Genomic DNA, 27,914 nt, shown 5'->3' with positions numbered 1-27,914 from the left:
AGCTACATGTAAGTAGTAAATGGGATAATAGTTCTTTATTTACAGTGGAGACTATAAGAACAAAAATGGTATTAAAGTGGATGGTGTTGAAGTTATACCTGCATTAACCTCCTGAAGCGGGGACAAAGCAATCAATGTGCGCTGGTCTAAAAGTTGGACTGTTTGAAATGCACCCAGTACAGAGAAACTGACTTCTCAGCAACGTCAATACTACTGTAAGGCTGCTGATACCATTGGTTTGGAGCCTGGTTCTGACCGTACTACAAGTGTTGTGCAACTACAGTAGGTATCAGTGCCATCAAGTGTTGCCAGCACATTCTTTATTTTGAACTTTACTCAAATTTAAAATAAATGCAATCACTTTTTAAAATTTTAAGACTAACTCCAGTTACATCTTTTTTTTTTTTTATATTGGGAAACAGAATATACTTACATAGTTACAAGACATCAACCATGATCCAGATTTTACTAGTAGATTTTTTTTCCTATGTCTTAATGCAGAGAATGACATCTAACAAATTTCCTGTCAATTTGATTTTCACATTCGCGAATCCATGTTGTTCCAGTAAACCTCGGTATTCAGGGCCACTTCTCTCCTTTCCCTCTGTCTGCACAAGCATGTTCAAAGACTGAAGCAAAGCTGTGCTCCTGTTCTTCTTCTCATCATCCAGTACCATTTCAGCCAGCAAAATCCCACAGCCTAATTTAAAAACAAATGCATGCAACAGTGCTAATCCATTATCCAGCAAGAGAATTTCTGCTACCACATATAACTGTGCAAAACACAGGACACAGGTGAGTCCATTTTTCATTTACTCATTTGCTGTATTTTAAATGGCCAACCCACTATTAAATGTAGAATCCACTACTCTTATAAAAAACACAGAAAAATCCAACACACGTCACAGATGTTTGCAGGGCAAGAGGGGGCTACTGTAGACTTGGTGTGACTGCTATGGAAAGCAGTAAGGTAAGTATAGTAGTTATATTTATTTGGACTATATGGCCGATCCATGTTCATATTGAAATTGTGGTGGATGGCAGGTATTACAGCAGCAGCCAACATTGCATGTTATTTCTGTACAAACTGAGGTTCTCCTGGTGGGAGCGACCAAGGGTGGAGAGCAGAACTTGAGTTACTCTGTGCTCACACAGCCTCTTGTCCATCTTCAGACCCATGAAAGGGAAGACACAAGTGAGAGGATTACTGGCAAACCAATGCTTGTTTTACTTACTGTCTTTTGGACCAGCATCTTACACAGAAGTTTCTCTTGGCACAGTAAAGATAGGAGGCCACCAACTCAGACCAAAATGCCAGCATTGTACAGTGATTTTAGTATTACGTGCTGCACAATATTAATAACTGTGTTCTGATCGTGAAGACAATCCCCTCTGCCATTCCAATCAGTACACTTCTGACATTTAGCAATCGATAAAAAAAATGAAGCATAACACTGCAGCTTGGTAGAGAAAAGATTGGGATTTGACAATAAAATTGCTGGATGAGGTCTGTGTTACTATCAGGTGTCATTGAAGTCCTTCTGAAAGCTTATTGAGATCACTACATCATCACCACATTATTAGTTACCTTAAGGCAAGTTCAAGCCACTTATGCTGCGGTGATCAAGTGCTTCACAAAGAAAAATAATTAGCCAAGCATATCTGAGGAGATCTGAACCTACATTCTCTCCCCCATGGGATTTTTGTCTTAATTCAGATATCAAAAAATTAAATGCATTTCAGTTAGCTTTCTTACAGACTATCCACCGTTAAATGTACAATCAATTTCCATACAAAACCCAGGAAATTTCCTTTCATAAATAGGCAAAATGATGCATCTACTGAAAATACCTGTTCTCTAGCAATAGGAGCTTGAGGTGACTAGATGACTTGAATGCCTAATGTTTAGGTATCTCAGGCTACAAAAATGAACCCTATTTGTCAAGAATCTGTAGTTTCTGTTCTCTCTCACCCTTCTTGTGTGATTCTCCTTTGCCTTTAACAGAGGTGAGTACTACAGTCTCAGATTACACAGCAAATACTAGGTAGAGTGATGCAGGACTGTCATTTTTAAGTTATCACTGTGGTACAACTTTGGAAGAGTGTCCAAATTTTGTATACCCCCAGAGGGGGGCACAAACAGAATAGGCATTATCTATCTCATTCATCTACCATTTTTTCAACCTGTGATTCTCCACCTCAAAAAAAAATAAAATCCAGTGCATCAGATTTCCTCCAAACTATTTGTTAAAGAAGAATGTGGGCAAGACAGCATCTTCAAGAAGACATCACTGAATGCCATTTCCCAAGGAAGCAACAAAAAACCTACAGCCTTTATTAGCAGCAATTTATTTGGATTTTAAAACTTAGCTCCTTCATTCCTTATGACTTGATTAGTTAACGGACCCAAGTTTTCTTGCACCCACTGCTCAGGAAATCTTTTCAGTGCAATGCCATTAACTCCACCCCTTTCACCAGTCAGCAAACAATATCAGCCTTCTCCAGAAGGACAGAGTTTGAACATTAATGAGAGAAGATGAATTTATGATTTCTCAGGTGACTGAATGATTACAGAACATCTTAGGACAAAAAGGACTGCAAGTCTCCAGCCCTGCTCAAAGCAGGGCAGCTCTACAGTCGGATCAGCTTGTTCAGGGCATTGTCCTCAGATCTTGAAACCTCCAAGGACAGAGATCCACAGACTCTCTGGACAACCTGCTCCTACACTTAATTACCTATACAGTGATTCTCCCTTCCCCTCCCCTTGATATCCAGTCAGTCTCTCCCCAGTTATGCCCATGCTCTCTCATTCCACACTGCACACCATAATGAAGAGCCTGGCTCTGCCTTTTTGGTATCTGTCTCTTTGGCAGTGAAAGGCCAGATTTCCCCCCAAACCACCTATTCTAGATTGAGGTACATTTCCTTCAAGGCTCTCCTCACAAGCCACATAATGCAGCCCCAAGCCATCTTTGTAACTTCCACTGGACTTGCTCACATTTATTAAGGTCTCACAGCTACCTCCTCTTCAATTCTTTCAGGAGTATTCCTTTGCTCTGCCCAGTCTCCTGACTACGGTAAAAGTTGAGGGGTGTGGATGATGCAAGCCACTTGGGAAGGTAAAAAAGCAGCTTGCATCTTTTCTTCTCACTGCAAGACCAGTTTCTAAAATAGAATAATCTATTTTGTTTGGAGACATCCAGGAATATAGACTACATTCAGACTGTTCAGCAAAGCAGATTTGTCTACAGTTTGTATTAGCCTCCTTTTTAAGGCAAAAGTAGCTAGGGAAGTGATCCTGAACCCACTAGCAACACAGCACTGTATTAATTTGATATTTGCTAATTTAACACTTATAAGTAATATTTATTTATGACATTTTATTATAAATAGCTTTCATTCATACCTCAGAATACTTTACAAAAAGGAAGTCTCATGAAGAGCCCAGCAGAGCTGCGGTCGTACTTTACCACAGACACCATGCCCAAGGGAATAAAGCTCACTGCATATAAAGTGCTGCACTTTAATCACAGAGTACACTGAGGCTGTGTGGTAACCAAGCATGTGCTATTTAAGTTTTATAGTCAGCAAGTACACAGGACTTACAGGCACAGGTTTAAGTCTGTGACAGAGGTGTGCCAACTTTAGGATTGCAGTGTTCTGACTCAAAACAGCTTCTCGCAGTTTAAAGAACAGCATTATGAACTTTATGAATAACTATGAAGTAAGAAACACCTAATTGCTGGAATGAGTCTTAGGATACCAACCCGTTAAGCATAATGGCAAACTTCATTAGAATACAGAAAAGAAAACTGTTTTGAAAACCGTTTTAAATTTATTCAGTACTTCAACATCTTATCTCTAAATGTCTATGCAGATCAGATCAGCCGAATTCCATGCAGAAAAAGCTTCTGCTAAGACTTACACCCCTCTCTGGGAGTATTTCCCTGATTTTGTACAGCTGAAATGCTCTGTATTACATATTCCTCGTGATTAACTGAATCACTGTAGCACTTTCACTTTACTCAGTGCTCAAAGAGCAAAGTAACTTCTGATTAATCAACAAGACCAGGTAGATGTAACTCTTGACCTTGCTCATAAACTTTTATTTGCAGAGGTCGGTGATTCAACATAGGCACTGCCTCTATCACCCCGGCTCATCAGGATTACTGTTGTAGAAACACGTGGCAGGACATACGGCAAGAAACTCACAACTGATAGACAAGAAAGCTCGTTCTGGAAAGCAACTTTAATCTCCAGGAAAGCTTCCACCACAAACTGGATTTTAAATCTAGGAGAATGCCAATGAAGTATCAGGAAAAAACAAAGGTTAAGAGTGGTGACCTAAGTGATGAGTTACTTGAGGAGAGGGGATAGAGAATATAATTCTCCAGTTAAAAACTGGAACATGAAGAAGCTGCTAAAATTTCTATTCATACATATTCTCTTACGAAAACTGTAACACCTAAGATTCATGCCAAATGAGACAGAAGTCGTATGTAGTCACAGATCTGTATTCAGAAGAAACAAAACTGATAGGAACCAATAGGAACAGCTCTCAATTGCAGCCTGTGGGGTATATATTATGTCTGGAGGTTAGAGGCTGCTGAAGCTCGTGACACCACTGCTCTTGTAGGAACATGTTGGAGCTTTGTTCTATTTTCCCTTTTGCCCAAGGCAAAAAAAAAAAAAGAGCCTAAAAATGTTATCCTTGAGTTGCTTTTCAGTAAAGCCCCACAAAAGTGAAAAAGAGGACTACCATCCTGATTTTGATAGAGTATCGTTATTATTTTTACATTTCTGATAAAAATGAGTAGTGACCACTGAATATACTGCAGAGGGAGAATTCTGTAGCTTTAAGGCCCAAGAAAGCAGATATTAATGAGGCTCATGAAAGCTTGTCATTTTTAACTTGCTGCTATACAGCTACATCAACTCCACGTTGAACATAGTCTGTGGACTAGCCAAAGTGTACAAAAGTTTTTTCATACACAGCTTTCAATCTGCTCCAAATACTTTTTAAAGCATAGAACTCATTCCTGCACAAGCAATAGTCCAACTTTTTATTCAAAGCCTGTAACAACTATGTTTCACATACAGGGTCAAAACAATCTTAAACTGACATCGTCAACCAGCATAAGTGTTATAAGAACTCATCATCCCATGTTACTTCTGTTCACACTAAGGTGACAGATTCTTCTTGAAGCATAGAACAGCATCTAGTAAGGTTCCTGTGATCTTAATTTGTACATCTGTGAATCCATATTTCTCCAGTAGCTGTTTATATTCCGAGCCACTTCTCTGCTTGCCTTCAGTCATACTGAGGGACTGTAGCACAGCTCTAGCAGGGTGCGTCTTCTGCTTGTCAAGCACAATTTCTGCCACTAGCAAGGCACTTCCTGCATTTCCAAAACAACCAGAAGTGCTTCAGTAAATTATTTCTTGCTTCACATTTTTAGTGTTTTGTTCAGAGACCGTTATAGATAAGTCCCCCTCAGACCAGTGTTTTCACAGACCTCAGTGTCAATCATGAATTTATTCTCACTAATCTCTTCCTGGACAAAAACATTAGTTAGGAGGAAGGGGGAGGTTTGAGAACTGCCTCCACTTCACTGAAGTTCAGACCACTTCCTGACTGTGTTTTTTTTTTTTTTTTTTTTTTACTCAGTCTCATTACCATTTGAACCAAGCAACTCCTTTAAGCATCTGTCATCCCCCAGTCTTTGTATAAGAAAATAAGACAGTCATCCACAGTTTTTTTAAAGTTTATAAACAGAATTATGCTTACCAACCTAGATCTTATTTGGAATGCTCTTTTGTGAAACAAACTTCATAGCTACAGTTAATCCCCTTAGATTAAGGAATTAGTTGAATACAGCACTCAGGTTTTTCTCTTGCTTCTTTGTCTTCCCTTTTGATCTTTTGTATTGTTGATGTAGGAGAAAGCACAAGATACTTGTGCTTTGTATTTCTCAACCTATATAGTTCTCAAGAAATCTGTACCTCAAGTATTACTGAACTCCACTACTGTTAGCACTACTGACTAACAGAATAAACTGCCCCTCCTCAATTAACTTGAAGCCACTTTAGTCAGCCTGCTTGTAGTTTGGATAGAGACAAGTACTTCAGTAGTTGGTGATACAGTTCTTTGCAAGAAAGGTTGGGTATGGCAGAGAGATAATATGAAGCAGTCGCATGCAAAATCTGCAACTACAGTAAGGGCTTCTTTTATGTAGTTTTATTAGAAGCTTTGTTTACTTTTTTTTTTATTAAAGAAGGCAAATATGCAAACTTAATGCAAAGTATTAATTCAAGGATAGGCTGCTATGATTAGACAAAAATATGCATTTTTTAATATGAACTTGTTATGACTGTATTAATATGGACCTGTAAATGCATGAGATTAAAAACTTACCTGGTTTGCAAACAGCTGATATTTTACTTAGCAGTACATGAATCCTTTCATCTGGCCAGTCATGAAGAATGCGTGAAAGGATATAAAGATCTGCTTCTGGAAGATTATCTTTGAAGAAGTCACCTGTTGAAAAGGAGAGTTAGTGCATTCCTGCAGAAGGAAATGGAAACATCAAGATGGAACTAGGAGTTTCAGTGTGGGTAAGGTAAGAAAGATGAACAAACATGGGTAGCAATACGCTGATTTGTAGTTAAGGATAGTTTAAGAGTAAAGCAGATCACAGGTTAGAATTCTGTAACATGTTAAGATGGAGAGAAAGCTGAAAGCAAGGAGGGAAAAAAACTGAAGTCTTTTGTAACCACCATGTTGATCCTGCCTAGAAATGAAAAGCCTGATATAAGGACATACAGCAAGACTCTACTCCCAGAAGTAACAAATTTAAATTCATACTTCCTTATTTAGCCCCACTCTCTGGCCACAGTCAGTTTGCTGACTCCAGTCAGAAGTACAATGGCCCTATTTAGCATGTGTGAGCCCGCCCTGCCTTGTACTAAAACAGGTTTGGGATTGGAGCAGGGCAGCATACCATTCTCCACAGGAAAAGAGCCTGCTCTATGTTTCAGGATAACAGAAACAAGGAAACATCACATTACATTTACCTGATACAAATGTCACTGGAGCTGCACATTGTTCTGAAGGCTGAAAGTAAGAGATGTTTGCAATGACTTCTGGAAGGTCAAACACTGTAACCTTCATATTTGGGTATATTTGTATTAATTCATGAGCCAAAGCTCCAGTACAACCTGTTGAAAGTTTTAAAAAGTCAAAATCAAATCTTTTCTCCCAAAATTTGCATACATTTTTAAGGATAAGGCTCTATGTAACATTAAGAAATACATTAACTCAGAATTAGAGGTAGCTAGTAAGCTCTAAAATTAACACTGTCAATAACACCTCCCAGTGAACAATGCCTTAAAGCTTGGGTAATGTATTATTTCTTACTCTGTCACAGGCTTGACAATATGACCTTTGATACCACTATGTGTTTGTGCCTTTTTATTTTTTTAAACACCACGACTAATGGACTTGTAATTTGTGGATGAAGTACACTAGAACTATTTACCAGATACAAAGCACTCATATCTGAAGTTTGACAAATGCTCTCCAGCATACGAAAGGATAGGGGTGGTAACATCTTGAAGTCCCTGCACAAGTGGCAAGGGTTGTACCAGTATTCTGTTAATTCCTCTGACATGATGTCCATCTCCCCAGGCACTAAGCTTTTTTTCTTACTTTGGATCTTTTCCCTATATAGTAACATCCCCTTTTTGCCACTCCAAGACCAGTGTAAAAGACACTAACAAGGATTGTTTCTTCAGGTCTATTATCAGTATTCAACACTTCAGTGGTCATCTTAGATATTAATTGGAGAAAAAAATAAAAACATTAGAACTGCAGAACAACTCAATTCATTCTAAAAGAATCCAAATTTTTGTACTAGCAGTACTGTGTTTCAAGCCTGACACACAAACACTGAAAGGGAGTTTTCAAAATCAAAATCAGCTAAGCCACAAACCTCCTTATTTTCTTTGTCAAGCTATGTGTCAGCATGTAACTAATCATGACAAATGTTCACTTGTTTCATGTTACTCAAGTATCTTTTACAGAGCTTTGCTTTCAGTTCATTGCACTTTAATTCTGACTTTACAGCACCAGAAAAATAACAGTATTAGACCATTTTACTGCATTCAAGTGGAGAAACGTATGTGTTTTAAGTAACAAAATATGGAACTGAAATCAAGCTCTTCCCTGTAATTTGCATGCAAGCTCAATTACAGACCATACCTCCTAAATCACAAGTAGACTTAAACTGTGAAAGATCAAATGCTGTAGCCACATCTCGTGCTGTCAGGTGGGCAATGCTGTGCATGGCAGCCATAAAACGCTGCTTCACCTCCTGGCTGTGATAATAGTCCTAAGAGGGAAAAAAACAAAAACACAGTCATTGGCATTTATTTTCATTACTTAGGAATGCTGAGATTATGTTCAACCAAGGCAGCAGGTGTCCTTATTCATGATTAGCTGATATTTAATTTCAGAAATCTCATGTGAAAGCACCATTGACTAGTTGCCCATCCACGTCCTTTAGTAGTGAAAAGCTGCTTCACTGTAGCAACAAGCAGATTTCTGCATCCTCTCCAGAACTGTCACACAGACATCTTTTGTAGGATGTCTCAGAGGACACACACTTAGCTAGTTTGGACACAGTCTCAGTGATGTCTCGTGTTCTTAAATTCAACACTTTTGTCCACTGAAGCTGAGGTAGCATAGCAAGAAGAGATAACCTGAACTGTTTTTAAAGCAACAGTATGTCTTTGATATACATTCACTAACAGCTTTTCTCCACAGCAAAATGTCTCCAGACATTGAAACTTTTGCAAAAAAAAAAATGATTTTTTTTTTCCTGCAGCAGTCTAAAAATGTTTGTTCTTCATGATATCAGGAAGATATCTTCCTGATATTCATTTAATTCTTTTATTCTCCCATAATGGGAAAACGATTAGATGAGCAAGCCATAACTTTAGACAAAAAGGTTAAAGCTAGTTACATTTATTTATTTATTTTTAAATTACTTAAGAAAGTACTCAGTACCAGAAATGCTAGAATGTTAGATATGGAAACAGACAAAGAGAAGGATTACCATTTTTAGTGGCAATATATACCAAAAGTATTTACAAAATTACAAACCTAAATAAAATAGACTGGATCTCTCCTCTAGTACATTAACACAAATAGTTTGAAAACAGCTTTGAATATGCAGCCAGCACAGATTGCACTGGATGACCATCAGTAACAAGCAATCAGCACTCAGTATGGAAGGAGTGCACGTGTAAGGTACTACCCGCTATTATTGAAAGGCCACATAGCAGTCAGTAAGACAGGCTCCAGGATTGCTCTGAATATATTAGCTAGATGGGCAAAACTTCAGTCAGAATTTTTCTCAGCACTCAAGATTTCCTAGTACATTCTTTGATTGCTCCAGCACTTTAGCACCTAAAGCCTGCACTGTTAAAGCTGCAGGGAACATAAGTCTCATTAGTGAGTTCCACCATATTTCTAGCATTTCTGAGATTCACCAACTTCCTTAAACAACTCAATCTCCATTTCCCTCCAGATCAGTTCTTCTGGGTTCTTCACAGCTAGTTTTGACACAGTGAGAGTTTACATTACCTTAAATAAATCCTCTGCTTTCCTTCCAAAGGCTCGATGGTTCTGTCTGCTTCCCTCTCTAACAGCAGACTCCAGGTTTGTAAAGAGAGGCCAGAGATGATCGTTAGAGTGGATAATGTAGCCATGAAGTGAGTATTCACCATCTGATGTCAGGTAAGTATTTGCTGAATCTGTATTACTGTAGCCTTAATGGAGGAAAACAATTGTAACCAGTTTTGTTTCAGCACTTTACAACAGTCTGCTAGTATCTGAAGCCATTTTACCCTGTACAACTGTTAAGAGGTGCAGGAAATCCTCATCTTGGCATCACAGGGGTTTTGTTTTTTGTACAAAGATCTCTATGGAGCAGTTCTAAAGGTATCCTCATTCTTAAAGAATGAACTAGGGACTTCCTTGTTAAAAAGAATGTAGGTAAGCACGTACATATAGTGTATATACATACATATATATATAATTATGTATTTATTAGTATTTCAATTATATACCTGATATTCAGGGGAAGACCACCAGAAGTTCGTCATTCCTGACTGCATTTTTGTTCTGCCCTTAAGGGCTTTCTTCTCAGTGTTTGGTCTTGTCCTCTAACAGCACTGAAAGCTTTTATTCCCTTTTCTCAGCCCTTGACCTTACCATGTAGATGATTTATATGGAAACTTATAAATACAGAGTGCAGGCTGAAAAAGTTAATCCTATTACTGAATATCACATACATACACTTCAAGCAGTGTACTGGTCAGGGGCACTAAAAATTAAGAAGCTGTCCATGAAGGACACATTTCAGAGCTCTCATAAAATTCCTGATTCTCTGCTCAAGTTTGTGACTCTGCATAACTGCAGTAGGGAAGTGAGTTTACATGGTCCTTATTTTGGGTGATATATTTGAGCTCTTACACTGCTCCCTGGGACTGCCCATTAAATTTATTAGAATTCAGAGATAATTGTTTCTGCTCTCTGAATATAGTCCTCAGAGGACATCTGGTGATTTCATTAAATAATGCCTGCTCCCAGATAAAGCAATTCTAGCTGCTAATGATGAACAGAAAAACAACAATCCCCCCCACCTCATGTTCAAGGTATCTACACCATCAGGTCAGTTCTTGTAACCTTTGAAAAATCTCTTCCAGTGCTATATGCAGTTGAGAGTGAGTAGACAGGAATAGAGGTAAGAGAACGTACCGTTCTCTCCTGACTAAAGGTAAGCAGCATTGTTTGACCATTTTAATCTTCCTTCCCTTCTGCCCAGTCTCTTTATTCACCCTTTTTTATTTAAAGAGAAAGGTGGGTGAATGGGAAAAGTCACCTTGTGATGTCTTCTCCAGCAATTCAAGAGCCACACAGGCATCAAGGAGTCTTTCTGTTCCACACACTGAGGTTCCAACCTCGTTTGCAACATCCACAGCCTTCAGAGGACCTTTATTTTTCAAATAATCAAACACCTTCAGCTTAGAGGCTACAAACAGCGCCTATATGTAGGAAAAAATGTTGTCATGCTGCATTTAAAAAGACTGCTATCAAGAAACAAAGCAACTACATGTTTTGCCACAGATGTTCTAGAAGTACTATTCTACATTATTACCATTATTTAAATAGGACATAGGGTAACAAAATTCCTAAAAACTGTTATGACACGTTTCCTTCCCTCTCAGAGGAGTTTCAGTGCCTTAGCCAAGTAACAGTATTTAGGACAGATACATGTCTGAGAGAAAGGAACTATTCTGGAATGCAGCTTACTGAGTTTTTATACAAACTACCTCTTTATTCAGATATTTATCATAACCATTGGTATGGAACATGTTCCATAAATCAGACGTGCTTAACTATCTGAACTGATGCCAATAAGGAACTGGAAAGTTTCATTAAGACACAGTAGCTGCTTCAGTTACAAGATTGTTCTTTGATTAATAAAAATTAAGTAGAAAAAGGAATAAAACTCCAAAGCACAACCATACCACATGCTCACCTTAAGATGTATATATGGAATTGGGGAAGACAGAACAATTAATGCATGATAGTAGAGGAAAAACCCATGGGCAATTAAGCTGTTTAGGCTGAAAAGTTTAACCAAACTTTTACGGATATGCTAACCAGACCAGAGAGAAATGTTAATGATATGTGACTGTGTACACATCTCCATTTGAAATTTATGTGCGATTCTGCACCTAAAACCAAGGAGCATATACAGAGCACAAGAATGGAAGCACAGGCAACAATCACTGAGACTATTTCTTCGCAACTGCCGGCAACTACAAACTAAAAAGTTCAAGGCAGTCAAGAAAAATGGATTAACGTTCTATTTAATAAAAACAAGTGGAGAAACAGATTAACTTTGACAAGGTGTGCTACTGTGTAATTATATACTTTTATCATCTCCCTCTTCATGTTTTTCTCTGTTGTTCTAATTAAGATGTAGAATTGGGATTTACTGGAATCCAGAATTTCACTATACTGAGTCAATTGCATCTATGCTACAGGCATTTGCCTTCCAAGATCTGTTTAATCTTTGGACTAATATGACCTGGAAATTACAAGAGGAATGAGAATGCGGAGTCAAAAACCTAGCTGATACGAATCATTCTTCTACCATTCTGAAATGCTCAGTTCAAAAAAAACATCCTTAAAAGGTCTGAGTAAAGATCAAACTATGCAAATTCAGAATGTGTTAAGTTTGAGAACATGCTTTAAACCTGATCCCCTCCTGCTCTGCAGCAGCAGGTGTTCAGAGTAAAATAAGTGGCAACATCTTCTCCCCTGTAGGAGATTTCAGTCTGATTTACAAAAGCCTTAAAACAACACTCAAGGATCAAAATGAAATAGATCTTGAGCTTTTATGAAGCTGAATGCTTTTGTGCTCTTATCACTATTCTACAAGGGGAAAGAGAGAAGGTAAGATTTGTGAAGTTACAGAAATAGTCCACCACAACTGGTAGTTCATTTTACAAAGATCCAAGCCACAAGAAAATAAAGTCCCACTAGCTCAAGATGAAATTTGGCACTGTGTACTATGATTTTACACTGGATTAGTGGGAAAGGAGAGCTCCTGCTTCTGTTTACCATTGCCATCAGGTTTTACTGCACAGAACTGCATCAGATCACAGTGACTAGCGTACATAATACGCAACAGCAAAGTGGTTACAATTCTTATTTTGCACTTAACTTGAAAAAAAATACTAAGCATCATCTCACACATTCAAGTACATCAAAACATGCTCCCTTCGCATGACTGCAAGCAGCACGCCCACAGATCTGTAATGACTGCACTGTAGTTTTCCTTAAGATCTGAGCATGGCTTCCTGCTCTTTCAACAGAACCACTGTCAACTGTTCTGGGTGTTTCCTTCCATGGGCCAGCCCCCTAAAGAGTTTATTTTTTAATGTATCTTTAGGTTCAGGTTTGTCATTTCACTGCCACTTAAGCAGTTTTTTTCCACCTCTTCTTGAAACATGAACAGTTTGATTGGAATCGGTGATCTATTTAGCATGACTGCTGCTCATTTCTCCTTCACTATACTGGAGCTCTGAGTAGAAGACTTGGTAGCACTTAATGTCCAGCTACTCATTTCCCTTCACACTTGGCTGCTACACAGAGCACCTGACCTTCAATTTGTAGCCTATGTCTTTATCAGATACCACATGGAGATTTTACCTGCAACATGAAACAGGGTATAAAAAAATTACTTCCTTAATAGGAATAAAAAAATGCTATCTTTCAAAGAACTCTAATACTAGCCATTAAAAGTTAAAAAGGGAAAAGCCATAACAAGCATTGTATGTGTTTTAAATGAATTTGGTAAGTTAACCCCATAAAATGTCTTCTTTGTAGTATATCTAAAGGTAACTTACTACTTGATTCTGGTCTTATGATCAGTACAAAAAAATAATGAAAACATCAAAATATTCAGTGGTAAATTCTTACTTAAAGCATTTTGAAGTTTCCCTATATCATTCCACTTCAGTATTGGAGTACAATCTGCATAAATACATTTCTGAAGTAACTATTATTTTTGTAATTGGGAGGTAATTACAACATGCACCAGAGCCTCAATCACTGTTGTAGCTAATGAAAGATGAGTTATGATTTTCATAAGTTGCATTTAATTAGCATGATAAAAGACACATATAGGAGGCAAGGGGATACTGTTGTCAGACACTCTGGAAGCAGTTTCACTGTTCATACCCAAGGCCAATTGTACACGAACAAAAGTAAAAAAAAAACACGCAGATTTTTTTCATTTCAAATCAAGAGAAATATTTTTATCACATGGGTAGTTGAAGTTTCATGGAATAGATAATTGTCAATACCAGAAAGCAATATTTACGTTGTACCAGAATTTTCAGCTTAGATCCTCTAGTACTTCACAGGTCCTTTTAAACTAATATTCTTATCCCAACTCAGGTATTTCACATTACCTGCTATACATTAAAGTCCAAAAAAACAACTGTATCCTTTAGCAAAGTAGTTTTATTTTTTCCTTACCTTTGAGGCTTTAAAACCATCCATCAGGTCTACAATTTTAGATGGAAGTTTTGCTGCACTTTCTGATGCTCCGTTCTGATTTCCCAAAGGTACCATAGAGTCAGTTCTGACACTAGAGCTGTTCTCACAGTTGTAAACAGGTCTTGAGGAACACATACTACTGCTGTCCAACTTTTTAGCACCTTTATGCTCTGTGAAATTTGATGACTCACTTTCTCCATCACTCAAATTCTCAAAAGTGTCCACAGAAGGGATAGAGTCATGCTTTATATGCTGTACAGTGTGTTTGGGGGGTGGATAGTACAATTCTGCTAGCTTTTTGCAGAAGTGATTCAGAGGAAATCCCACCACGTTCAAGAAGTCTCCATGGACATATTCAACTAACATCCCACCAAGGGCCTGGATTCCATATCCACCAGCCTTGTCCCTGGGGGAGAGAAAACAACAACTGAGACCTATGAAGTTAAGATTAAGAGCAAGGTTAACAGCAAAGGTAGCACTGAACACAATCACTAATACTGCAGAGTCTGGAATATAGACTAGTGTTCTCAAGTTAGAGGTGGATTAAAGCTACCAGCTAAGCTCAACACTGAAAGTTATCAGTCCTTATATTTACGTTGTGATTTATTTATTTTTTTTTCCCCATAAAGGTAGGTGGCCTAAGGTCCTCAAGCTTCAGACAGTCCAAGTGCCATAGCCACAGAAGCTGGAGTTATGTCCTCTGACTGCAGTCAAACTGTGCTGCCATCGCTCACCCAGCGTTCTCCATGTCCTGGCTACGAAGGAAGGTAACAGCAAGTGTTACTGAGACCAACACTGCCACCCAGTCACCCAGCTGCATACCAACCGTAACCCTACTCCCCAAGAGGCTGAAGGGCCTTTAGGTATGTGTTGGCTCCAAAAAGGAGCTCACACTGAAGAGGACATCCTGGAAACCAAACAACTGTAGTATTTGTCTTGTGGCTCTCAGATAGATTGCTCTTCCTCAAGAAAGTCCTAATCAGATATAAAATCCACTGCTGTTCCACTCGGCTCTAATTTTTGTGCAGTTCTGAAATGCAGAGTTATACGCAAGGTGCTCTTAAACGTCATGATAATACTAGTAATTTGGCACAGGTATGCATTCCACAGAAAGTAACCTTGGGAATCTAATGTCTTCAGGTGTAATTATGCAAATTCCACTGTGCAGAATGGAAATATATACAACCAGATAAGCTGTAATAGACCCAACATTTTTACTGTTCACATCTAAGGAACAAGGTAGAAGTGCATTTACTACATGATAACACCAGAGTCTGAAAGCCTAAGTAAGCAACCTTTGAAACCAAAGGTCAGTCAGTCTCAGATCTATTAACTCTGGATAGTAGGCAATTACAAACTGCTTTTGAAAGAAGGCTACTACACAAGATAATTTACTTTTCATCCTAGATTTCATGAGAACAAGTTCTCTAAACTTAGAACTTATTTCTGGAGAGCCTTTCAGGTAGTCTCCTAAATAGAAGCAAAGGAGTCAGTATCCCAGCAAATGGGATTTTGAATTACTATAAACAAGGAAATAGGATTTTCCTTTAATCTTGCATTTTAAGCACCTGTGTATAGCTTTTCTCTTGTTCAAAGTATTATTTGTTTTATAACATACTGAAGACTTACACCATCTAAGCTAGGAATACTCTCATCGCTAAATATATTGCTTTTATTTTTAAAATGAAGCAGTATTCCAGTAGGACGAGGTCATTCGGGTGTATGCTGATAAGTAGGCAAAAAAAAACAAAAAAAAAACAAACAAGAATCAAAAGCAATGGTATCATGCTTCTAGAAAGGATATTAACACCATTTGTCACCTCATTTATTTTTAAGATCTTAACATTCTTGCATTGCATCCAGGTGATTCTCTACTACAGCTCCTAATCCAAAGATGTAAGGCTATGCAGTTAGTAACACCTCCATTGATCTCTTATGTAGTGTCTTCCATGCCAAAAATTCTGAAAAAATACATCAGTATATACACAGCTCTTATAACTAGCTCTGGCTAATCTGACTGGCTTCTGTGACATGATAAAATTAGTGCTATGCTAGTAAAAGAGGCTTCATTTAAAATAATGTGTATAGCATCAGTTAATTTGTATTAAAAAATAACTCACTTTAAAGCCCTCTTGACAAGCTGTAAGATCTTGGCTGTAGCCAAAACATTTTTCAGCAACTGACCTTTCTAGGGAAAACCATGACTTCAAAAGGAATGTGCGTAACAACCAGCAATTAAAAAAAAAACAAGCAATAAAAAAATACCACGCAACACACAAAACAGTGGAGGAGAAAAGTTATGAAAAGTGAATCAGAGGTAACAAAAGTGCAACATTAAAACACATTTCCTTTGTTACCTGTAAAATTTCAACTTTACTTATGCCACAAAATAATATGTCCACAGATACTACAGCTGAGTTGTCCAAACAGAGCAAGGGATCAAATAAACCACTGCTGCACTGACAAGTACGACTGGTGCTACAGATGAAGAGAGATGTTTGGTTGGGTTATGGGTTGATTTCCAAAGGCAAGAATGCATGTATGACAGTTCCATGTGTCTTGGCCTGTATATTCACATTATTAGAAGTACAGGCAAATTTCAGCCACATGGGACAGTCTGAGCTAGTGACTGAACAATAATAGACACAAAAGAACAAGTTCATCCTCAGTGAAAGAAACATTTAAAATAGGTCAGAAGCAGTACACTAATTTCTTGCATTTTTATTACCTGTGAGACAGTTGGTTGGATATCTAGTATTTGCCACCTTCACATATCCACAAATCATATAAGTTCCTTTAAATATGTAGTAGCTTTGTAGAGCAAACACAAGAACTACTAACACCAGTGGTAAAGAAAGTCAGGATTCATTCTCCTGTCTCCTGAGAGAGGCAAAGTTGGCACATTCACAACAAACAAGTCAAAGATGCGCTTCCATTGGCAAGGAACTTGGCAAAGGAGCAGGGGTGGGCAGGTGCAGGAAAAAGATTTGGTAATGGACTCTGGTGAACACTGAACAGCTCTTTCATAGAGAAAGGAGTCAAATGTAGCTATGTTATTGATGAAAAACAAGATTTGAAGTTAATTCTAGCATAAGAATACAGATTCCCTTACTTCTGTAACACCACACCTGTAAGATTTTTTTTTTCAGCTCATAGGAGCTGAAAAGATCTAGCTATGTGCTTGTTAATTTGCACCGGGAGACCATAATTATTTGCAAAGCCTGAAAGATACATTTGCTTCTATATTCTATAGCTTTAGGGGAAATAACTCTTGGAGAAATCACACAAGGAAAGAAACTTGGACATACATTTTTTTTTTTTTTTTTTTTTTTTATTATTACTTTATAGTTAATTCTGAAACTGTAGAGCTCCAGACTCTGAACATCTCTTACCCAAGTGCAGGAGTCCTTTGCTTTTATTTCACCATTGCAGCAGAGCTATCAAAAACTGCCCAGGATATTCACAACTTTTTCCACAAGGGAAAGATTGCAAAATGAACAGCTGTCTCAGAAAGGCTGACAGAAACTAAGCCTACTCGTTACACAAGCACAAAATATTTAGGATCGCTATAGTCCAGCCCTCTTTCAACAGAACAAAGAGTAAGAAAAGCCCTTCCAGTAATCAAAGAAATAAATAAATTCTTGGTTGGAAAGAGGATCAGGAACGAAACAAACTGAAAAGTTATCTTTCTGCAGACAACATGATGAAGGGTATTTTTATAGCCTCACAATCTACCTTGATTGAGATAGTGCTTTTCCCTCCTCCCTTGTTCGTAGTTTAGGTCAGATATACATTTAGAATTAGCCCATGTCACCAGTGACTGAATTTAAAGTACCACATCACATCTGTTCTTGATATTAAAAGGGCAACTCAATCTAATCTCAACAGCATAAGTTAGCCAAATTTTTAATTTTTCATGCAATCAGCCTTATATTACTTTATGAAATTAAGTCCTCATTATAGTGAAAAAAAAAAAAAGAAAAAACATCAACCCTACAGGAACTTAACCATGTAACCTGCTCCAGAGAGAAATGAAAGATATTTAACCACTGGCCCTTCAAGCTTATGCCATCACACACTGTTAGCAGAATAAACTGAATTACCCAGTGCTGTTCATGAGCCATTCTGATGCATCACAGCACTGCTAAAGCTCGGCTTCTAGAGGAAATAATGAGAACGTTCAGAATACTTTGTCCTTATGTTCTTTCTAAAAATTCAGTCATTTGCCCTTTAAATCAACTGCATACTAAGGATAGCCTTCCAAAAATCTAACTAGGAATTTGTTATGAACCATGTTCTTGCCAAAACAATTTTTCTCTGTATAATCCAAATTAATTCCAGCCTCTTTAATAAGCTGGGCACCTTACATGTTCAAGGAGCACGCCTCGTTTACACACACGCACTTAAATCCAAAGTCTACACTGGTTCCTCCTTCCTTAGCAGGACATGACTATATTTATGCCACAAATGAGTGCATAAAAACACTCCCATTGATATTCTTACATAGTCAGAGTTGAAGCTTCAGAGCCAAAAGTCCACCTAAGATCACAAGATACACAGTCCACAGTGCTAACCATGACCTGATTTGCCTTCACTAAGCTGCAGCTAATGAAAGGGAAAAGCAAGTTCGGTGACATCACGATCATTCCCTTGTTGTCTCTAAATAACCTCTTTTCTTTTAAACAGTCCAGTCAACTTCACCTTAAAAGCAGTTAGGCACTCTATTCTCACTCCCATTCCTTCTGTGGAATCAACACTGTCTGTAAGTGGCCATTACATTGCAAAGGTAAAGTAAAGCCATAAGCCAAAAGACATGTGTTCTTATGCCATAATTGTAAGCTGGCCACAAGAATAGGGTGAAAATTAAGTTGGTGTTTCTTGCTATGAGTATGCAGTATGAACCTAGATCAATTGTATGCCTCTGTTTCCTTTTTTTTTTTTTTTGATAGGTTAAATAAGCCAAGTTCTAGCTTCTTTCAGTAAAGTTCTTCAATATCTTGATTATTCAACAGTTGTTCCATTTACCTATTCTATAATGAGAACTATCCATTACCTCAGGTATCCAAGCTTCCTGAATGCTTCAGTTAACAGAGAGGTACCTGAATATTGTATGAGTACCTGCTAAAACCCAGGACATTTCAGTCTTCACTTTTCAAATTTATTAGTGTGCTATAAAGGTAGTTCAGTTTACCTGGAGGAATTACAGTTCTAGACAAGGTCAGAATATCCACGCTGCATCGCCTATGCTACATCATGTGAAACAGCAAAACTCTACAGAACACTAGGCAAAATGCTTTATGCCAGAGGCTAGCAACATACCCTCAGACCTACTCTTGAGTACATTTTGATAGCTAGCTTCAGGGTCTTACTTACATAGGCTCCCCGCTATGAATGTACTCCCATAACAGCTCTTCAGAAAGGTCTGAAAATTTTACTTTAGTTTCTTCATAGAAATCAGTGATCTCTGTCTCTAGCTGATTACCTAAAGAAAGGAAAAAGCTGCATTAGAAACAGAAATTTCTAACATGAAAATAGTAGCTTAGAGAGTAACAGTGGTCTCATTTCACCTCATTAATTTGAGATTTTTGCTAGAAAAAATATTACAGCTATAAAATTGTTAATAATGCTCTTTAGGGACAGTGAACTTCTGTTTACCTCCCCCTCCACATACTCATCATTTTCAGTAAAAGCTGAAAGCTTGAAAAGCTTACATCTTCTAACTTTGTAGTCCTATCTTCAAGCTAACAGGCTGCTCTCCCTGTGCACAACACACACGTTGATGCTTTTGCAGAACTGTTTATATACTGCTAGCATATACATCCAGCAACAAGAATAAAGAAGTCTGCAAACACCCTTCTAACTTTTTAACTGTTGTCAAACAACTCATAACACATCATAGATAGAATTGCAGCTGTTACAGATGCCTGACTGTGCAGCTGCATCTTTACTGCAGACTCAGGCATTCAGAGGTGCCATCTGCAGCCATCAGTACAATTTTCATATCATCTCTCACAAAATAAGAGAAATATTTCAGCCCTCTATATCTGGAAGTGGTTACAAATTGTTACAAATGTCAAAGGTGCTATAAAATATTGCACACCTGCATGTGGGCCCCAACATTGTGGGGCTGTGAGGTACACTGTGAGTCTGGTAAAACTGCAGAGCAAGACTGCTCCAAAATATGTTCAAAAGAAAGCAGCCTTACAAAAATGGTTATTATTAATTCATTCTTTCCTATAAAAGAAAAGTCGGAACTCCTGCTACTGCTGTGCAAATCATTAGTGTGTATTCCAGTAGCAGTGGACATTTTTTGGGAAGAATGAGGAAAATCTGCAGTACAGACCACAAGAAGAATACTATCCAATTGGTGATGGTATAAGAATTGAAAAATACTTAATCACACATAAGAAATTTTAAGAAGTGTTAGTAATCTCTCTTCCTATACATGTCGCTCCATATTAATACGTAGAACTACCAGTTCAAGAGGGAAATTTCATCTAACATCTATGGGGCACTTAGCAACAGCATTACAGTTAAAATTAAAAGCGTACTCTAGAAAACTTTCATTGAATCACTTGAGGAGCACGCCGACTTAAGGTATTTTTATTCATCTGAATATACCATGGCTTAAATTTATAAGCTACGGATGAGACAAGCTGTCATTAGCATCACTACTGCAAGTGTGTGCAATTTTATTTTCTTCTTAGAGTAAACAATGAAAGGCACTACTATTCTTCCTACATTCCTTACAGATACGACTTGACAACATTTGATTTATTTTCCAGCAGCTACTCCTTCTACTGTAGGAACATTAATAAGGGTACTGGAAACACTGACCTTATTTCTGTTACAAGAGCTACGAGCAACCACTCTAATAAAAAATTAAAGTTGCAAAGAATTTGTCAACAGAAAGAGAAATGAAGTTTTGGACAAGATCTTGACCCTGGTAAAATATTCACTGATGAAGTCTTGACATAATTATCAGAGGAAATCCCTTAACCAAACACTCCTCAAATTTTACTATTAGGGTGCTCAAAAACCATTTGTTTACTGAAGAAATTATCCAATAAATAGTATAGATGTATTGCTCTTTACAGTTCAATAAAGACTGAGGCACTACGCCAGTATTTTACTCAACTCCTAAAAATAAACTTTTGTTTCCCTTATTTTCTGAAAAGGGAAGTATATCAAAGTCAGTATGAATCAGATTCTGTTCAGTCCCACAGTTTGTAGTACTGTATTTGAACTTCATATAGAGTATTCACACAAGTTCACACTGGTCTTTTAGTTAGTCTCAAAGCTTTCAGAGATAGTATTTTTATAGTCTATTGTATTTTGTCTTCTACCCTCCAGTGTGAACACTGAATGCAATAAGGATAGCTTCTGTGAGGAGTTTTTTATTTACATATCAATATGTTAATTTTCATCTTGAGCAGGAAGTCAATTCAGACTGTATATGAAGAACTTACACTCTGTTTCTTCACCTGTACAAGTCCTTATGTAAATAATTGCTCATTAAAATACTGAGTTTTAATAAAATGACCCATGTACCTTTACTGCTGCAGTGTATAATAGCCACTCCTGTGAAAACACTGTGCTCTTTCCCACTCAGCCTGTCACGGAAAACAACATTAAGAAACAGTTTAATGAACCCCATAACATATAAAAATATTCTACATAATTATGTTACCACAGCCTGTACAACAGACCATCATGTAAATATATCACTTGATGGCTCTGACTTGTATCCTATACAAATTTATTTTATTTATTTCAATATAAGTGAAAAGACACTAACAAAACAAGCCAAACAAAAAAGTTGAAGACATTCAGTTATGCTGTTCCCAAAGGTGACACAGCTTGGACTAAACAAGCTTTTGTATGGATTTCATCCAGACACCCAGGGATCCCACAGCAAGCTAGAGAAACAAAACCAGAGTGTACAGGAAGACAGCTCATGCTCACTCTCACCCAGACCAACTCTCAGCTGAGCTGACATGGAAATCCTGAGCCAGCATGATCTCTCTCATAGTCGGCTCCAGAGTGCCACACTGTGGCTGATTAGTTGTGAGGGCTTTAAGGTTTGTTTTTTTGTTTTTTTTTTTTTTTTTTTGTTTTTTTTTTTTTTTGTTTTTTGTTTTTTGTTTTTTTTTTATGTAAAAGCAACAGAAGTACAATACATGCTAGGAAAACTTAAATTTTTGAAGAGATTAATTAAGGAATAGTGTCATGACCAAGCTATAATTTGATGTGTCCAGGAGCATCTCACTCTTAATAAAAATCACAGGATTTAACATAATTAATTTTAAAATGAAACGATGAGCGAAAAGTTTTAGTCTGACACCTTGGATATGTATTTTTATCTTTCCTATTTTTTCCAGTTTATATAGAACACAATTAACAGGAGTTTAATTTTAAGTGCATTTCATATGCATGATTAAAAGAATGAACTGCTGTACCTTCAAAAAAATCAGACATTTGTGTGCAATAGTAGACTACACTCTTTAAAAAAAAAAAGTACTATTTTTGAACTAACCAAGCTTGGCATGTTTTTAGCAAAAACACAGTGTTAGGAAATCTCTTGCCAGACAGATTCCTTTGGGAATCTCCTACTACTAACATATACTGCTGTCACTTACTGGAAAGAGCAGAAAAGCTACTGCTGCTAAGTTAGTAACACGCCACAAAGAATAAGAATCAGTTTATCTCATCAGTGCAAAAAAATAATAATCTAAAATAGACTTAGAGAGCTAAACTCCAAAAAAAAACACCAAGCCCCTTATATTCTCCCTAGAAGACTCTAGAGTTACCATGTAAACTCCTGAATCAAGTGGAAGATATTTTGTGTTTTCTTCCCCATACAAGAGAAGAACGACTGGATTCGTCACATCTCAGTCTTTCCTGAAAGGTGATTAATTTATTTCAGTTTCTTGGAGGAAGAAAGAAATCCTACAACATACCATTCATCTTAAATGACAAAGTATCCCCCCCAGGAAAAAAGAAAAAAAAAAAAACAAAAACAGAAGCCTAAAAACTGCCAGCCCATCCATTGAAAACAGTGATGGAAGGGATTTTTTCCTCAGTTAAACTAAAAATTCAAAAAGCCAGCATCTGGGTTGGATGAACACTATAAAATGTACCATAAATGGGGATTACTTTTCAATGCATTCTTATAATTAGTTTCACTATGTGACCCTGCTTGAGCAGAGGTGTTGGGTAAGATGACCTTTCAGAGGTCTCTTCCAACCTCAACCATTCTCTTATAAATTCTCTATTGACAGTATCAACTCTGAATATAAAACAAAATCAATATCCACATTCTTCTTGGAAAGTAATTAGCAAATTATTTATCGAAAAACATTTAAACTAAAGGACATTGTTTTAAATTGAGCTACCTTGTTTCCTTTCAAAGGAAACGTCCAGTCATCAATGATTGGACATCACTATGTACTCTCTCATACATAGAATTCTTTTTCATTGAACTTCAAGACTCAAAACACTTCTGTCCTCTTTCCCAAGATGGTATCTCTCCGTATCTTCCCTTCCTGTACCAACTGAAGCATACAGAGTCTTGTGATAAGTGATTCTGAAAACTAATTCAAGTGAAAATGGAACGGTTATATCTCTTATCAGCTCCCTGCGGTGAAGCAACAATAACAACTAGCTGTGATAAAACCACATCTAACTCTTAGACAGAACTGACGTGGTATTTAAAAATGTCTGAAAGATTTTTAGCCAGACTTCTTGATACGCACCAAAGAACCCATAAAGCTGTAAAAACAACTTAATAAACATATTTGGAAACTTATTTGAAAGTACAAACCTTGACAACATCCTATATGCATCTTGCTTATCAACTGGTTTCTCCAGGATCTGCTCATCCACGGACTAAAACAGAAAGACAGAGATACCGAGCTGTCTTCTCACTTTTTCTTGAAACTGAGGCCAGAAAAGAAAAGATTTAAGCCATGACTTCAGACAAGCCTTCAAAATAAGTCTACTGAGCAGAGCAAGAAGTGCAGATACTTTGGTAGAACAGTTAACTTACTGTCTAGCACCACTACCCTCCAGCGAAAAAAGCTCTCCAAAAGGTAATTCAACTTCCCCTGACTTTTACCGTTTACTGTCTCAGCAGAGATGATAAGCATAAAGTTGCTCACCCCATGAGGGGCAACATTAAACAGTTCACATGATCTGGACTTCTTGACAGTAAGTCACCTGGGAACAGAATTTCTATTGCACAGGAACCCGTATTACAGAGGATCAAAGGCAATAGTTAAGCAATACTAGTGTCTCTGGAAAAAACAGTGCTAATATTCCTAGCACCCAAGATACCAAACATTGCTTCGTTTAGGAAAAAAAATAATAAACACATCTACAGAACCCTCAAAACACATCATACTTCAGGCATAACTTTTCAGCAAAAATCACTTTCTAACTTTAAACCTAAAGATTTTCTACACTTATCATAAATAAAAACAATGATAAGGCATGTAAGACCTCTTACCACAATAGTGTCTGCTCCTATAACAATATCAGGTGTCCTCAGGTGTTTCTGCAAAGGCATAAAGGAAGAATGTATTTCTCGAAACAGGAAGAAAGAACAAAACCCTTTAAAAACCTGAGGTGAGAAAGCTTAAGTAGACCAGTTTACAGGTAGGACTACACAGACCTAAAAACATGACGCTTTCTTCTTTTGCACATTTTACAAAACAGTAATTATTTATATCACCATGAAAGTGAAGAAAAAAGGAGGCCTGAGCAGACTATCAGCAGGTTACAACTTTGCCAAAATACATTACTGATGAACAAATACATCCAGGAAAGGTCTAACTGCATTCACATTTTTTTCCATTCTTTTCATTCTCATTTTTTCATTCTCTTTTTTTTTTTTTTTTTCTCCTTTAGCTACACTTTGCTTTGCTCTCAAAAGGAAACATATACAGCCCATTTTGGGGAACTAAGTAGGGGTATATAAAGATTCCTTCTAGCCCTTTCTTGGCTTTAAACTAACTTGTCTTACAGGTGAATTTTGATTCACTTCCATGTTAATGAGGTACACAGCTATGATTTAACACAAGTTGACAGGAAACTTGTCTGTAACTCTCACCATTATATTAACATGTTTGTAGGGAGACACTTCTGCAGATATGCTGTTGATAGCTGGAATTAGTTCTATTTAAAGCACATCATTTAAAAAAAATCCTTTGTAATGAAGCATTTTGAAATCCACTGAATTGGGATTATCACCAGCATATTTTGCAATGAAAGCCCAGTGTAAGTTAGTTTGTAGGTTTGTACTGAAAATGCAGTTTTAATGTATTCTCTGAACACCATTCTCTGAAAAAGGAGTAGGCAGAAACCTGGATAACGATTTACATTGAAGATCATGCAATATTTGCTTTGAAGAATGGTGACATCTGGCAACATTGTTGGTTTAAAGTGTCTGACATTCCCTTTCTGACATCAGTATAGGTTCAACAAATATACTCCTCTCTTTCAGGGCTTGTATTAAGACATTACAGTACAGTTTGTAGAATCTCATCAGCTAGACTGCTGAAAGGTTCTGGTAAAGAACAGCCTTATCTGCTCACACTGCTTACAGACAAGGGCAGAAATCAAATACGCTACTTATAAAAGTTGGATTGCAGGTTTTGGCAATACTTAAGATTCAAAATTGTTGCCTTGACTACAGAACCTGAAATTAACAGCTTCTCACTCTTAAAGCAAACATCAATCTCTTTCTCCAGAAAGCTTTACAGCTGAATGCCTTGTTTTTCTGCTTACCTCCAGCATCTTTATACTCACAAATTCTGAACTATTACCTTGTCACAACTGTTCAGTCAAACTACTTTTCAATGAAAGCTACAGCAAAGCACTGGATTCAGTCAAGTAATACCTGTAATAAGCAACTGTCAGGCTAAGATGCAGTCACAAACCTGACTGCTGAAAGGAGATACCAATTATGCATCCCAAGCTGAAGCAGGTACACTTCTGACAAAAAATGCAAGCTATGTCTGCTTGTAGAAAGCCTGAACTGCAGGCATTGGACCTTCTTTTGAGTAGGTAAGTACATTTCAGGGATGCCATCTCTCACAAATGACAGAAAACATCCATTTCCTTTAAGTGGGTGAAAAAACACTCACAGACCACCTCAGAAGTACGTGCAAATTAAGTCCCTGTAACACACACCATTTCAAGACAAAAATCTCACTGCAGAAATAACTGGTAACTTACTACGTGCATTCTGTTTGCTACTTCCAGGGCCTTCTGCTTTGCAGTTTCTACAGCATATTCATAAGGGGCTGCAAAAGATGACTTTTCAAGTGTCTCCTTAAACCAGGATGGAACTACCTCAAACCGCAGGCCCTGTAACAAAGAAAGGAAAGCAATACAGTCAGCCTCATGTTGTTAAAAAAATAAATTGCTTCTATTATAGGGTTTTATGTTTTCATATCATTTGTAAGTAGTCCAGAATAAGAAGCCTCACCAGAAATAACTTCTGAACTAGTATGCTTATATTATTTTCCCCTATTCCACCACTGGCGTTTTCATTGAATCCATCCATGGCGCTTGTGCAACAGTACCGCATGCTTACAGGATCTTTACCACCTGCAGTTATGTGTTATTATACATGTGATAAGTAGAAACCAAGTGCCAGTTATCTGTGGTTTTGTCAAAATAACAACAACTCTCCCTGCTTCCTGCCTGCAGATGACACACGTACACCTCCTGCACCCAGCAGAGACACTATGCTTCTAATAGCTGGGTGCAAGTCTGAACCTCTGTGCTTCTATACACCTCTGTATTTCGCAAAAAAAACATATTTTCTCTACATTTAAGTTCTAATTTCTCCTACAAGAAGGACTCTGTGCAATCTATTAGGCATACACTGAAGTGCCACTCAGAAGCTTCTTGCAGCCAGACTGGTGAGGTCGGTGTGTGTGCCCAGGGGCGCAATGCTCTGACAGAGGGGATCCAGCTTCTTCATCGCTGTGTGTGAGAATAAAAAGTGACACTGACCTTACTCCCCTCGCTGCACGCACCTAACGCTAACCCCATGAAGCAAGGGAGACGGTAGGCCATTTCCAAATTATTTCGGCCCACAGTAAGGCCTCCCAAACTTCCCTGTGACATGCCAGAGGTAGGCATGCAGGCATTTATGAGTCAGAGCCAGCCTTGCTGCATCACCTCCCTTCCAGCAGTGTATCTCAATCCACACGTACACCAATCTGCACGTAAACCCACCGACACACAGGCGCTTGCTTACAGAGAACCCCTAAGAAAGAAAACCGTGATCGAAAACAACGAAAATAAAGTTTATTTTCTCAAGCATTCACGTGTGAACTGTCCCCCCCCCCCACACACACACACACCCCCCAGCCCCTGGGGCACCGCCGGGAGGGGCAGGGCGGTGCGGCTATGGCCGGCGCGGCACTCACCACGTTAGTGAGGATCTCCTGGCGGCGCGGCGAGGCGCTGGCCAGCACCACCCTCTTGCTGACCAGCTTCCCCAGCACCGGGTTCAGCGCCATGGCCGCAGACACCGCCGCACGTCCTTGTCCTTCTCCTCCTCTTCCTCCTCCTCCCCCCTCCCCGGCGGGGCGGCCATATAATGACGGCGGGGCGGAGCCGCGGCAGGCGGGGAGGGCTGGCAGGGGGTGGGTTGGGGCCGTGTGGAGGCAGGGGGCACTGGGGAGGGAGAGGCATCGGTCGCCTCTAGGAACCTCTCCCCCCCGCCAGCAGTTGTCGAAGGAAAGTGTTCGGCAAAGAG

At 38.2% G+C, this 27,914-nt stretch overlaps 1 protein-coding gene across 3 annotated transcripts; it reads right to left on the bottom strand.

Moving 5' to 3' along the window:
* Positions 1–9: 9 nt before the first annotated feature.
* ASMTL (acetylserotonin O-methyltransferase like) lies at positions 10–27,778 on the bottom strand. Of its 3 annotated transcripts, none has more exons than XM_027447174.3 (13): positions 27,583–27,778; positions 26,378–26,509; positions 24,648–24,695; positions 23,964–24,028; positions 21,692–21,753; positions 19,514–19,622; positions 14,120–14,546; positions 10,947–11,109; positions 9,647–9,831; positions 8,261–8,390; positions 7,075–7,218; positions 6,416–6,538; positions 10–700 (listed from the first exon to the last, which is right to left on the bottom strand). In XM_027447174.3, exons 1-13 carry the CDS (start codon positions 27,673–27,675, stop codon positions 486–488), a joined length of 1,896 nt encoding a protein of 631 aa, XP_027302975.3. In that variant the 5' UTR covers positions 27,676–27,778; the 3' UTR covers positions 10–485. The 3 variants fall into 3 exon arrangements, with proteins under 3 accessions (XP_027302975.3, XP_027302966.3, XP_027302982.3); XM_027447165.3 differs by lacking the exon at positions 10–700 and adding an exon at positions 5,050–5,399 and having other exon boundaries at positions 27,583–27,777; XM_027447181.3 differs by lacking the exons at positions 10–700; positions 26,378–26,509; positions 27,583–27,778 and adding an exon at positions 5,050–5,399 and having other exon boundaries at positions 23,964–24,079; positions 24,648–24,669.
* Positions 27,779–27,914: the final 136 nt, after the last annotated feature.

This window comes from Anas platyrhynchos, chromosome 1 (assembly GCF_047663525.1).
Source record: "Anas platyrhynchos isolate ZD024472 breed Pekin duck chromosome 1, IASCAAS_PekinDuck_T2T, whole genome shotgun sequence".
Classification (NCBI taxonomy): Eukaryota; Metazoa; Chordata; class Aves; order Anseriformes; family Anatidae; genus Anas; species Anas platyrhynchos.
This window is presented reverse-complemented; position numbering and strand designations above follow the sequence as displayed.

Bases quoted from the DNA above. Each gene is read 5' to 3' on its own strand.
- ASMTL (XM_027447165.3), bottom strand. From the start codon at position 27,675: ATGGCGCTGAACCCGGTGCTGGGGAAGCTGGTCAGCAAGAGGGTGGTG. The intron at 21,754-23,963 runs GTTTGTACTTTC...TTTCCGTGACAG, and splicing joins GCATATAGGATGTTGTCAAG to GCTGAGTGGGAAAGAGCACA. The intron at 7,219-8,260 runs GTATGGTCTGTA...AACTTTCAACAG, and splicing joins GTCTACTTGTGATTTAGGAG to GTTGTACTGGAGCTTTGGCT.